The sequence below is a fragment of the Aspergillus alliaceus genome (genome assembly GCF_009176365.1).
Source record: "Aspergillus alliaceus strain CBS 536.65 unplaced genomic scaffold BDW43scaffold_94, whole genome shotgun sequence".
Lineage (NCBI taxonomy): Eukaryota > Fungi > Ascomycota > Eurotiomycetes > Eurotiales > Aspergillaceae > Aspergillus > Aspergillus alliaceus.
Window position 1 is genome coordinate 64,697 of NW_022474777.1, and position 13,346 is coordinate 78,042.

Sequence of the window (13,346 nt, forward strand, 5' to 3'; positions counted from 1 at the left end):
CCTTTGGTAAGAATCATTCTTCTTTTCTTTATCATTTCTGTTTCTCGCTTTGAGATTATCTGGATTGTGTTCCTCATTATTCTTGTATTGATCGGGGGGTACATTGATTTGGGTGAGGGAACACAGGTATTGTCAAGTACTGCCAAAAAGGTGTATTTTCTGTTGCCGCCGAAAAAGGCGATTCACCCCTCTTGGAACTTCAACTCTTTTCGCTCTTCTCTTCTACTCTCCCTCTCGACTCTATATTCTCTTTCCCTCCTTCTCTTTCTCTGACACTTCCGATTTCCCTTTTTACTTTTTCTCTCCACCATCACACTCCCTCCGCCGGAGATTATCAGCACCACACTTCGCCTCCCCCTCTCATCGTCGTTCTTCTGGAACGTTTGCGCCCGCCACTTCAACTCCACCATTTCTGTCTCGCCCCTTCGCCTCATCTCCCCCCTCACCGTCACCCACCTTCTTCTTTTTTTTCCCCCCCGATCCATTCGGATTACCCTTCTTCCGCAATCGGAATTATGGACGGGGTCGATCTCACCAAGGCTGTGTTAAATAAAGGGAAGCAGATGGCCAGTGTGGCCGCATCGGCCGCCAATGGCAATGGCGGTAAGAAAAGAAGAAAAGGCACCGACTTGAAGCCGATCGTCACCAACGAAACAGCGGCTGATGCTACAACAGAAGGGTATGTCTGAATGGAATCCCTCTCCCGCCTCCCGATGCGTTCTTTTTTCTCTGATCCCCGGTTGTTGATCATTCGGTAGAGCTCCCACATTCGCCGTTCCGCAATCGCGATCCCCATCCACCTCCTCCGTAGACGAAGTAGAGACGACCGCCGAAGAGGAGGATTCCGAAGACTACTGCAAGGGAGGTTACCATCCAGTGACGGTCGGTGAAACGTATAACAATGGTCGCTACGTGGTCGTGCGCAAGTTGGGCTGGGGTCATTTCTCCACCGTCTGGTTGTCCCGCGATACCACCACGGGGAAACACGTCGCCCTCAAAGTCGTTCGTTCCGCCGCTCACTATACCGAAACCGCCATCGACGAAATTAAGCTACTGAATCGCATCGTCCAAGCGAAGCCATCGCACCCTGGCCGCAAGCATGTCGTCAGCCTGCTCGACTCGTTCGAACATAAAGGACCGAATGGGGTCCATGTGTGTATGGTATTCGAGGTATTGGGTGAGAATCTACTGGGATTGATTAAGCGCTGGAACCACCGCGGCATTCCGATGCCGCTGGTGAAGCAGATAACGAAACAGGTCCTCCTGGGATTGGACTATCTCCACCGTGAATGCGGCATCATCCACACCGATTTGAAGCCGGAGAACGTATTGATCGAGATCGGGGACGTGGAGCAGATTGTGAAGACATACGTGAAGGAGGAGCAGAAGAAGGAGCAGAAAGAAGATAATCGCAATGGCCGCCGGCGGCGTCGGACCCTGATCACAGGGAGTCAACCGTTGCCCAGTCCGCTCAACACCAGTTTTGATTTCAAACACAGCTCACAACACTCGCATAGTAGTCTGAGTCAAATGATCAATGAAGAGTCTGGTATGTATAGCGCACTAGATGGTGCTTCGCGGCCGCCCGCTGATCCGTTGCAGAACCCACAGAGAAGTCGTCCATGAAAGAATTGTTAGGCATAAAGAACGAGGATGAGAAACAAAAGCAACGAGAGAAGACCGCGTATGCTCCGTGTCCTGTCGGGACTGTGGAATGAAGCTAACTCTTTCTAGTGACCTACTGGAACGCGAGGTATCCGGCATCTCCTTAAACAAGTCTTCCGACGAGTCCAAAGAAGAACTGGATTTCGATATTATTTCAGTGAAGATCGCCGACCTGGGAAATGCCTGCTGGGTGGGCCACCACTTCACCAATGATATCCAGACGCGACAGTATCGCTCGCCTGAAGTCATTCTCGGGTCTAAGTGGGGTGCGAGTACAGATGTATGGAGTATGGCGTGCATGGTAGGCTCAATTGAATTTCACGGGCGGCGCTGGCGTTGCGCCCCGACGGGAGGTTCTCTGCTCACTAGTGTCTAGGTCTTTGAGCTCATCACGGGTGATTACCTGTTCGATCCGCAATCGGGGACGAAATATGGCAAGGATGACGACCACATTGCGCAGATTATCGAATTGCTAGGCCCCTTCCCCAAGTCGCTCTGCCTCGCTGGCAAGTGGTCACAGGAGATCTTCAACCGCAAGGGCGAGCTGCGCAACATCCATCGACTCCGTCACTGGGCTCTCCCCGACGTCCTGCGGGAGAAGTACCACTTCTCGGCGGAAGAGAGCATGCGGATTAGCGAGTTCCTGTTGCCCATGTTGGACATCTCGCCCGAAAGACGCGCCAATGCCGGTGGCATGGCATCCCATGAGTGGATTAAGGACACACCGGGTATGGGTGACACCGGTCTGGGCATTCCTCCGGGCAGTCGGGGCGAAGGAATTGACGGGTGGGCGTCGGAGGTGAAGCGGAGATAGTCGTACAACGACGACGATGTGATGAATCTTCTTCGTCTGGTGGCTGTTCTTCCTTGCCGTGGCTTGCGAATGTATCGGTTTTGGTTCGGCCGCTTCCCTGGATGTTTTATGACTCCTTCACTTGATATGACGCGCATGCTCTTTATTCTCCCTCGTGTTTTACGATCTTTCCTTTATCTCTTTCACCTACATAGAGTCTTGATATCATGTCTGCCTCTACATATGTCATTATTTACGTCAGGTCGGCTAGTCAACGGGGGCTTGCGTTAGACATAAAAAGACCCTTGACGTTCTGACCTGTATTCGCTCCCTCAGTTGTTTAGGTAGATGATTGTGTGGCCACATTCCATTTAAAAAAAGGGAGGGTATAAGATACAATCACAGTCTGCGACATGTTATGTGCGATGGCCCTCACGACGGGCGTGATACGGTAACCGCTATTATATATCCCTGAACGAGATGCACATAGTCTACAGCAGTGGTATATGCACAACTAAATTTACCCGTTGACCTCATTCTCCATCTCACTCGGCAGAACTGAAGGAAACCAACCAAACCGACCAAAATCCACATAAAACTCCCCCATAGCATCCGTCTCTACCTCTACCCCTTCTTCTCTCAACGCCTCTGCCTGTCGCTCCGCACTCCCCGGCTCCCTATTACCCATGTGAGTCTCTCAACCTAGACATAACCCAAACAAACAACCCGGAAAGAGAGAAATACCGATGTGAAATCATGCCCTTGGCATTAATCACCCGTTGCCAAGGAACATTTGTCGAATTAAAATACTCTCCGGGATCAGACGGTAGATGTTTCAGGCAGACGCCTACCTGACGGGGGCGTTGCGCTATTGAACCTTAGCACGTTGCTATCTAGAAGGTACGCTGATCGATCGCTCTAGATCGATATATATATATATATATGTATATCTAGAGAATGATGTACATACGATACCCAAGTAGAAGGGCGATTTGACCATAGGATGTTACTTTTCCGGGGGGGATTTCTTGGACCGCGGAGTAGACTGCGTTAAACCAGAACTCGGCCTCATCTGAGCGGGCCATTTGTTGAATTTGGGGATGTGGCAAGAAGTGTTGTAGGTGTTGAGTTGGGGTTTGGTTTGTTTTTACGAGGCATCCGTCATCTTGCTGTTTGGGGCGGGTTTCCCATGCCGCTTTAGGGGCGTATTGTCCAGTTGGTCGGAGGTAAGTGTAGGTCGAGATGGGTCTAGCGATGTAGAATCAATACGGCCATATACTGATTTTCTCCTTGGCCTCTGTGCTTCTTTTCGCTCAGGTACAACATCCATCTTGTTCTTTGGCCTGTCGTAGTACTCATGAGCAAAAATTTCATCGACGGCTTTACGAGATGAGATCTACATGATGCGACCAACCGTTTCCCCTAACGTGGAACGAGATTTAGGTGTCACATTGCCTTTACTCCTTTCGTCCATTCAGAGTAAAATTAATAACAGAAAGCTTCAAGTCGCTTGGCAACTCTTGACCACGTCAATCGCGCGCACTAGCACCTTTGCGATCTTTGTCAAACGTCAATCGATCCAACGCCTCCTGAAGGGAGAAAAATTGGGCTTCAAACTCGCCTTGACTGACGTTTTCTTCCTCATCTAGAACATCGATATACCACCAGATCATCTTCACCCGAGAGCCATCGTCCAGCTCCCTCACCGTCAGCATAAACGATTCCCGTCTCGTCGGGATATATTCTGGGCCGATCCTCCACAACCCCGGGTTCTCGGGGTTCGAGTTGCCATTGTCACGGGAATAAGTGTGACAGGCATAACCAGCTTCCTCAGTGATTTATTTCACGGACGGCTGCGTCGTGCCGCGACTCGTGGCAGTTGCGCCGGCCCTTGGGGAGTAGCCATGTCGTCCCGGGTCGGGTGGCGGATCTCGCACACTTGTTTGGGGGGTGAGTTGAGACGGACGAGAATTGCCCCGGCACTTTCGGTGAAATCCGTGGAGGGTTATGGATCTGTGGGGAAGTTGGACGGGGACATGTTCGAACGATTGGATCGCGGAACGGACTACTTCTATACTAGCTTGTTGTACATTCCCGGGAGTCATGTATCTTGAGAATTTGGGGGACAAGCCCTAATTCGCGACTACTAGAGTACGGGGTAGTGTTGTGGAATCAACTAGGACGGACGCAGACCAATCCCGGAGGGTTTCTGACCCTGAAGGAATCATCTATAAGTGTCCCTCGTATTAACTAAAGGGTTAGTTGGATCTGATCGCGTAATGGGGACAACATCAACACTAACCCCAAGAGGGCAGCTATCTGCAAGTGAAATGTCACTTTCTTTCTCTTCTACCCCGCGAAAACTCAACCTTCTTCCCTCCTTTGTGGTTCCCGGACAATGACAAGCCACCCCCTTTCTTCCCTGATGTTGAATGGTACGAATAGCTCCTCGAGCCCGTCTAATTGGGTTACCGGTAGCTATACGGGCAACAGCGATGGCCTGCGTATCACCATCACCACGTTTGTCGTGGTCGCGTGGTACAATGCCATTGAGTTGATCATCCTCATCTTTTCGACTTTCAAAAAATATCGCGGCGTATACTTCTCGAGCATGTTGATTTCCGCCATCGGCATCCTCCCATACTCGGTCGGCTTCTTCATGAAATTTTTCGACCTTACGTCAGCCGTGTGGCTCTCCTTGACTCTTGTCACCGTGGGTTGGTGGACCATGGTCACCGGCCAGTCGTTCGTACTCTACTCGAGGCTCCATCTGGTCGTCCAGAATCCGACAGCGTTGAAGTTTGTCTGCTACATGATCATCGCCAACGTCTTTCTCCTGCACATCCCGACCACCGTATTGACATACGCCGCCAATTATGAGCAGTCGCAAGAGTACCTGACCGCGTACAACGTCATGGAGAGAGTCCAAGTCGCAGGATTCTGCGCGCAGGAACTAATCATCTCGGGCATCTACATGTGGGAGACGAACCGATTGCTCAAGTTAAATCCCAATCGTGATAACCGTAACATCATCTTCCAGCTGTTCATAATGAACCTGGTGTGCATCCTCATGGACATCGTTCTCATCGCGGTAGAGTGCGCCAACTTGTACATCTACCAAACTACCCTGAAAGCCACAGTATACAGCGTCAAACTAAAGGTGGAATTCGGCGTCCTCGGCAAACTGATCTACATTGCCAATCAATCCGCCGGAAGACAGCCCGAAGAGGCCTATCTGGAACTAAGCCGGCTCCCCAATCTCAACACCCCCAACGCCACACGGACAACCACTCAGTCTAAGCCCCGTCGCGCCAGCATAGAGGATATCAGCTTTCGTCTGCGTTCGATCGTAACTTCCCCGCACTGCCGGTAACATGAAGTGAACCTGATCGGCACCTGGTTCAGGTTCGGTCTCCCCACATCTGTTCCGGGACTGGTCCTAAACGTCTCCCGCCTCGACTGGGCGCATTATCCCAACTATCCCCGGGTCGCGTTGAGCCGATACGCCTCCGGATTCCGGGCCATCGCCGCTTTCCCAGGCACTCCTGCTTCCGGCCCGGGCACCAAGCTCTCCCCCGACTCAGCCGTTTCATAGGAGCCTCCCCATTCGGCCGCCCCAAATACGCCACACTACACTTGACACACTTTCTCCGGTTCCTGATCACTAGGCACCAACACAAACTGGTGCATGTTACTCCTCAAAACCACACCAGCACACCCCCGCACCGGCTTTACGCTACACCCTAATAACATGAAACAAAATCAGTGTGACCAACCAGGCACTTTCTCTGCTCCGAAAACAACAAGGACCAAACAGGCGGGAAACAAAGCATCCTACTCCCGAACAGGAAGAGACGACCAACGTCCGGAGGGAAGAAAGAAAAGCATTCCCTCGGCCCAAACCCAACATCGCATCTAGAAGGTCACATGCAGTGTCGTGACGAACCAAGGGGGGAGGGCAGGAGGTCCGTCACGACTCACGCCGGTGATATCGTATTCTCGTGGGAGATAGTGTAAGATGCAGTGTTCCCGGCTGTTTTCAAGTTCACTTGCTTTAGTTTTGATTCATGATTGATTGATGTTGTAAAGGGATGAGATGGGATGGGGCGTTGAGTCATATCATCGTCGAATAAACAGGCCGGGTGGTGGGTATGGTTATTGCTTTAATTCTTCGAGGGCTAGCTAGACTAGGCTGTGGATTAAGTTGTTGAGGGCGAATGTTTCTGTGCGCTGGAGGAAGGTTCCTCTTAAAGCGATCTCTCACTAGACTAGGAACCCCTTAAACATGCCGTCGCGTTTTATGTAAACATGGCATCACTGTAGAAGCTTCATGCCAATAATAGCTGAAATCCTTGAGCCGCACATCAAGACATGCGAGCTATACCTGGAGCAAATGCGCTTGGGCAGCAGCCGGGGTGGTATGTCTTTCAGGATATCGAAGGCGATGTTATACTGGCTCTTCCGCCGGATGATGTACCCCCACGGAATATCTGCGATCTTGTCTAGCGTCGGAAGAGCGTTGTTTGTATACAGTCTTTGGTTTTCCTCGTCTTCTATTCCACGTAGGGCTTGTGGCCGGCCAGATTTTCGTAGGTAGTCGACCAGAGAGCGAAAATATCGCTCTGCACCATGTTCGGCGCGTCTTCATCCCCCCGCAGGAAATATGTTGCGTTCTTCATGTCGGTGGCCATCGATACTTTGTAACGACGTAGTGCCGAGCCAAAAGATCAGAGTGATTAACATCTTTGCCGTGAATTAAGATAACCGCTTCGACAGCCTGTCTTATTCGACGTCGAAAGTGATCCGATGCGCAATTTGTCCTTAGATACGACTCGAAGTCACGGTGCAGCTCATACTGTATATCAATATAGTCGTCAGTCCAGTGTAGACATCGCGCGATGCGTTTGTGCCTTTTCCCAGATGGCGGTAATCTTGCGCTTTGATCTTGATCGCGCGGGTGCTATAGATATCCGATTTGGAGGATGGGACCTTCCGAACGATTTGTCGTTCGATTTGTGAACGATGGAAAAATTTCCGACCCCGATGATATTCTGTTGGCTTGATTGCTCGATGGTCTGGTAGATTTGGTTCTTACAATATACTAGCTACATCTCTTGTTCGGAAAGTAGTGAGGGCATGATGATCGCAGATGGAGAATCACTGAGCGAATGCAATAAACCTTAAGTATCCGGGAGAATGAATAAGAAGAACGTGCAGAGTAGTCCGTAAAGACACCGTCATCTTCCAAATTATGTATACCGTGCCTCATATAGTCACGAATACGGGTTTACCCCAGGATCGTGCCATCAAGTCTCGTGCCAAGCTCACCCGTCGCATTGACAACCTGTGTAACTGCGCGCGATAACTTCACAGCACGATGTGTAAAACGCTTGGAGACGACGCTAAGCGAGGCATTCCTCCAGACTCCTGGCACTGGATGGGAAATAGAAATAATATCGTCATGCTTTGGTAGAAGGGGAAAAGCTGGTCAACATGGCATGGTGCGATTGTTGTTGCCCTAGTGGACAGTCTATATATCAGATCTAGATGGTCTGAGGTCTGATCTCAGAGCTCCACAACAAGGTCTATTATCGGTAGCCGGTGCATACACTCTCATCACGATAGATGACCTGGACGCTTAGTAGTAGTAGTAGTAGTGGTAGTAGGAGGGAAAGCATGCCCACCTTGTCAGTTGGGTCCGCAAAGTTGGAGGTCTAGGCGTATTGTATAGTACTGAAGATATCCCTGGTTAAGGTTTATATTGAACATGATATATAGACTAGTGGGTAACGAATCCTGGTATTGTCAGCCGTCAATAGCCGGCCTGCGCCCTGTCCATCTACAGCCTGAGTACGGGGTCTCTGACTTCCCTATTTGTCCTATCTTAAGCGGATCCCGCTTTTCGGAACTCGCTACAGCTTTTGCATATTGACCAACGCAGTCAGTCAATGGATTTGTAGTAGAATTCGATCCTGGGGAATATAAAAGGCACCGTTCCAGAAATAATGCTCCATTTTAGTGAAGAGTGAATGACCTTAGGGGTTTGAGCAGACCATGACCCCATTAAGTAAATTGCCTCTAGCAGTGGATATGAAGAAAGCATTCGGCGGGTAATACCGCGGAATGACCTTCTTTGTATTTCATTTTTTTGTCAATGGGCCAGATTCGCTCTCTCGCTAAGGTGGTCACACCAGCCACTAGAGCTCAATCGCAAGACCTACGTGCTATAACAATTCAAACCCGTTGGTTCAATGGCCCCGGGACCAATAGTGATGGAATCTGTTCAGTCAGGGTGGAATGACCATGGAACCACACTCTTGGTGTTGGTTAGTGGACAAGGGCTATGCCATGGTGGACATTCAGGTATACATAGAGTTTTAACGTTTGTCGATATGTGCACAACTGGCTTGTAGCCTATAGGTAACCTGTATTATTTTTATTTATCTAGGTATATCTCTGAGATTTGATAGACCCACAGCGCATGAAAGAAATAGAAGAGCGCATTCTATTAGTATAGATTTGGGGGGTGTTTTCCAAGAATACGTTGAGTCGAAATCACCTTGATAGGGTTGAAACGAGTGGCAACAAATATCTAGACTCCGCGATTCGGGTACAAAAGCTAAAAAAAAAAAAAAAAAAAAGGAAACAATCAGACACGGAAACATGAGTTCCGACCAGCAGAAAAATTAGAAAAAGAAAACAAGTTTTTTTGGTAGGCCAGAGGAAATCCCAACGTATCTCTACCAATGAACGGGTGTCAATGTGAGTCTAGACCTCGTTCTAGTTTGACCTGGCGGGCCCCGCGACAAATCAGGGTGGATCAATGTCGAGACCCTTGCTCGGAACATAAGCAGGAGGAAGAATGAATAAAGGAGAACTAACGTGGTTAGTGTAGAATCTTCTGACTTGTTTCCCGGTAAAGGATCAAATAGACATGCATCTCACTCTAGCCCCCGATGTCTCTCTTTTTCTCCAGATCTCCCTCCCCATCGGTATAGGAGGACTCACTCCGCTTAGAATATAGAATCCCACACCCCGCTCCATGGACTGAGTCCGTTCCTGGCATTGCCGTGGCCGGATGCGTATCCCCATTGCCGTGCAGCTCGGGCTGCTGGTACTCCTGACGGCCCTTGTGGGTATTATCGTCCTGGCCGTTGCAACAGTAAGCTTTGGTTGCCTGATCAGGCAAGGGAGATCGACACACTGACAGCACGCACTAGTGGACTACTGTATATAACTTTGTCGTCGACGTTGAGTAGGTCGGAGGAGCCCGGAGTTTATTCACAGTCAACTAATACCAAAGACAGATCGCATGGCCTCGAACTCGTCGCCACCGTCAAGGCGAGTCAAATCGCCTCCAGCCTCGAGCTTCTTGAGGTGACCTGTAGGGCCATATCCACTCGGCTTTTGGTCCAGGCGGCTCTACGACGCTATTATGCGGGGAACTCATCCGACACCAACTGGGTGAACTCGATAACGGACGTCGACTCGGCCCTAGGCAGCCGAGGCTACCTAAGCACGTACCAGGCGATCCTATACTCGAGGAACGGACCGGACGGCCTCGAACGATTGCTCAACGTCACCAGCAACACCATCCCGGATATCACGCTGCCCTATACCTACCCGAATAAGTCCTCCGTGAAACTGGGAGATGAGGGCTTCGGCTACCCTGCTATGCTATATCCAAACCTGACCTATACGCGATCCACCAACAGTGGCAATCTCACGACAGCGTACGCCTTTCCCGACTACGCGCTGGGCTTAACTTCCGCGCTGCTTCTGGGCCCGCTGGCGATCAACGATTCGTTCTCTCTCGTTTCTCTGACTTTGCCCATCGTTAATAACACATCGGACACGGAGATTCTGGGTTATATGACGTAGGTGGCCTTCCACTGGGCAATGGGCCCTTGATAATGACAGATGGTAGGGTTATTGCCAGTGCGGAGAACGTGCAGAGCGTAGTCAGCTCTCGCGACGGGCTGGGCACCACTGGACAAGTCCTTCTGCTCGGCCCCTCCAACGCGGAAAATCGCTTCCCTACGCAGACGCAGCCTGCAACCGCCACCCCATCTCCGGATCGACCGCTCCTTGCCGACTCACAGGTCCACTACGTGTTCGAGCCCACTCCGCTACCGTCCCAGGAGACCCGCCACCGCGGCGTCTCAGCAAGCACCTCCTTCGACCTGTCCGACTACCCCATGGCCATGCGGCTAATGCACGAAACAGAAGAGAACGAGAACCGCTCCGTCAGCAAACTATCAACCAAGAACGAGCAAGGATACAGCGTCGCAGCGGGCGCGGTTCGCATCAAATCGCCCCTGGTCGACTGGATTTTGGTAGTCGAGGAAACGCATTCCGAGGCATTCGCCCCGGTTGTCCGCCTACGGAAGATCATCCTCGCCTGTGTGTTCGGCACCGCCGGATTCATCATACTCTGTGTTCCCCTCCTGGCGCACTGGGCTGTCGCTCCGATCCGAAGGATGCGGGAGGCCGCACGGAAATCGATCGAACCGGATGTGCCGCCCACGCTGGCTGCTGGACACATCGAGGGAGACAGGGTACAAACTATTGAGGAACACATGGACGAAAAGAGTGCCCCTGATTCGTGGGTGAAGCGGCTCCGGCGTCCCTTGGACCGATTCAATAGTTCGCATAGCGTTGGGACTGGTCACCCTCCTCGGTCCTCGTTGCACATCCCCGGCCGAGTTAAAGAAAGGAGGACCTGTGTCACGGATGAACTGACGGAGCTGACGAGAACTTTTAATGAAATGTCGGACGAGTTGACAATCCAGTATAGTCGACTGGAAGAGCGCGTGATAGAGCGGACGCGAGAGCTTGAGAAGGCGAAAGTGGCTGCTGAGGCGGCAAATGAGTCCAAGACTTTGTTCATCGCTAATATATCGCATGAGCTTAAGACCCCGCTGAATGGAATTCTGGGCATGTGCGCGGTGTGCATGGGCGAGGATGATCTGCATCGAATCAAGAAGTCGCTGCAAGTGGTCTACAAATCGGGTGATCTGCTCCTACACCTGCTGAATGACTTGTTGACTTTCAGTCGGAATCAGATCGAGCAAGCTATTCATCTTGAAGAAAAGGAGTTCAGACTCTCTGACATCCGATCTCAGTTGTCAATTATCTTCCAGAGTCAGGTACACGAGAAGCATATTGATTTCAGCGTCAACTACGTGGGAGACGGAAATGCTCAGTCCCGGGGCACCATGTGCCAAGAGAAAGGGACTGAGCGGGCTCATCCAGCTACTGGTCCTCCGCAAACTGGTAGACTCGGGGATATGGTGCTCTGGGGTGACCAGCATCGGATTCTTCAAGTGCTAATCAACTTAGTTGGTAACAGTCTCAAGTTCACTCCCGAGAACGGCAAGGTCGAAGTTCGCATCCGGTGTGTGGAGGAAATCCCGAACCCCGATAGTTCTGAGACCCTGGTGCAGGACTCCAAGGGGAGCTCAAAGCTCCGTTCCCGGACTCCCTCACGCGCAAGCGCATCGCCGCTGGACGCTTCAAATCTCCTAGACCGCCAAGTAGAGGTGCGAACACCTGCACCGTCGGACCTGCGGACGCTCGTATTCCAGTTTGAGGTCGAGGACAATGGACCAGGTATCCCAGCTCACATGCAGAGGCGTGTATTTGATCCCTTCGTACAGGGAGACCTAGGGTTGAACCGCAAATACGGAGGAACTGGTCTTGGATTGAGTATCTGCGCCCAGCTGTCCCGACTTATGGGGGGCATTATCTTACTTGACAGCGACGAAGGAAGTGGTTCCTTGTTTACCTTGAAGGTCCCGTTGAAGTTCGTCAAGGAGGCGACGGCAAGCACACGAAGCTCCAGCGTTACCGGCTCGAGGACACCAAGTGTTTTGTCTTTGTCACTGGAAGAATTCTCCAACATCGCCCAAACACCGTCGAATCATAGCTCTGTTGGTAATAAGGAACCTCTTGGCGCTGGCTATGAAAAGCCGGACGTACAACCACGTCTAATTGGACTGAGTCAACCTTTCTTCGCACCTAGCGTCCCATCATCACCCGTTTCGTCCCCACCGAAGAAATCACAGCCGAATCGGAACTCCGTTGCGAATGACGAAGGGCTGAAGAAGATTCGCGTTCTGATGGCTGAGGACAACAAGATTAACCAAGAAGTGGCGCTTCGGTACGCCCCTTACCTCCTTAACTAAACCAATTCAACTGCTGACCCCGTCAGGATGCTTGCCCTCGAAGAAGTCTACGACGTGACGGTGGTCAAGGATGGCCAGGAGGCATACGACACAGTGAAGGCAAACATGGAAGAGGGCAAGATGTTTGACCTTATCTTCATGGATATCCAGGTAAAGCTCTCCTCCTCCTCCTCCCCGCCCCACATTCCTGATCCGTGTACACCAGCTAACACGCACAGATGCCTATTCTCGATGGCCTCCAGAGTACCCGACTCATTCGCCAGATGGGATACTCTGCGCCTATCGTCGCTCTGAGCGCTTTTGCGGAAGATAGCAATATCAAGGACTGCATGGACTCCGGAATGGACATGTTCATTAGGTAAGTGAATACATTGCATCTACCTACCTGACACTATGCTAACGAAAGGAGTAAACCTATCCGACGGCCCGTGTTGAAACAAGTGCTCAACAAGTTCGCGACAATTCCCGAAGAGCCCGAAAATGGTTCTTCATAAAGGTGGGTTTTAGTTCTGGAATACCTCAACTCCGACATCTGTATGTACTCCAGATATGTTGGTAATAAATACGTATGTATATAGATGACTTTTTGAATGTTATTAGCGGATATGGTTCATGTCTACGTTCTTGATGAGTTCGTACTCTGTCTGGTGTTAGGTTGTGGGGGGGGGGGGGGGGGGGGGGCGCCGGGGGCTATTGGCCGT

The 13,346-nt window shown here is 51.1% G+C and overlaps 4 protein-coding genes across 4 annotated transcripts; 3 read left to right on the top strand and 1 right to left on the bottom strand.

Annotated features, from left to right (window-relative positions):
• Nucleotides 1–515: 515 nt before the first annotated feature.
• On the top strand, nucleotides 516–2,479 carry BDW43DRAFT_304774 (serine/threonine-protein kinase; the record flags this gene model as incomplete). The annotated part of the gene is made up of 5 exons (XM_032045666.1): nucleotides 516–679; nucleotides 759–1,549; nucleotides 1,603–1,684; nucleotides 1,735–1,966; nucleotides 2,042–2,479. The coding sequence occupies 5 exons, from the start codon at nucleotides 516–518 to the stop codon at nucleotides 2,477–2,479; spliced, it is 1,707 nt and encodes a 568-aa protein (XP_031894072.1).
• Nucleotides 2,480–2,797: 318 nt separating this feature from the next.
• On the bottom strand, nucleotides 2,798–3,919 carry BDW43DRAFT_256238 (MGMT family protein). The gene is made up of 3 exons (XM_032039875.1): nucleotides 3,429–3,919; nucleotides 3,203–3,326; nucleotides 2,798–3,135 (listed from the first exon to the last, which is right to left on the bottom strand). Exons 1-3 carry the CDS (start codon nucleotides 3,541–3,543, stop codon nucleotides 2,979–2,981), a joined length of 396 nt encoding a protein of 131 aa, XP_031894073.1. The 5' UTR covers nucleotides 3,544–3,919; the 3' UTR covers nucleotides 2,798–2,978.
• A 443-nt stretch (nucleotides 3,920–4,362) lies between these two features.
• BDW43DRAFT_304776 (uncharacterized protein) lies at nucleotides 4,363–5,831 on the top strand (the record flags this gene model as incomplete). The annotated part of the gene is made up of 2 exons (XM_032045667.1): nucleotides 4,363–4,544; nucleotides 4,904–5,831. 2 exons carry the CDS (start codon nucleotides 4,363–4,365, stop codon nucleotides 5,829–5,831), a joined length of 1,110 nt encoding a protein of 369 aa, XP_031894074.1.
• A 3,560-nt stretch (nucleotides 5,832–9,391) lies between these two features.
• tcsB (putative sensor histidine kinase/response regulator TcsB/Sln1) lies at nucleotides 9,392–13,290 on the top strand. Its single transcript, XM_032043977.1, has 7 exons — nucleotides 9,392–9,620; nucleotides 9,679–9,713; nucleotides 9,766–10,335; nucleotides 10,386–12,620; nucleotides 12,672–12,795; nucleotides 12,864–13,003; nucleotides 13,055–13,290. The coding sequence occupies exons 1-7, from the start codon at nucleotides 9,537–9,539 to the stop codon at nucleotides 13,137–13,139; spliced, it is 3,273 nt and encodes a 1,090-aa protein (XP_031894075.1). The 5' UTR covers nucleotides 9,392–9,536; the 3' UTR covers nucleotides 13,140–13,290.
• Nucleotides 13,291–13,346: the final 56 nt, after the last annotated feature.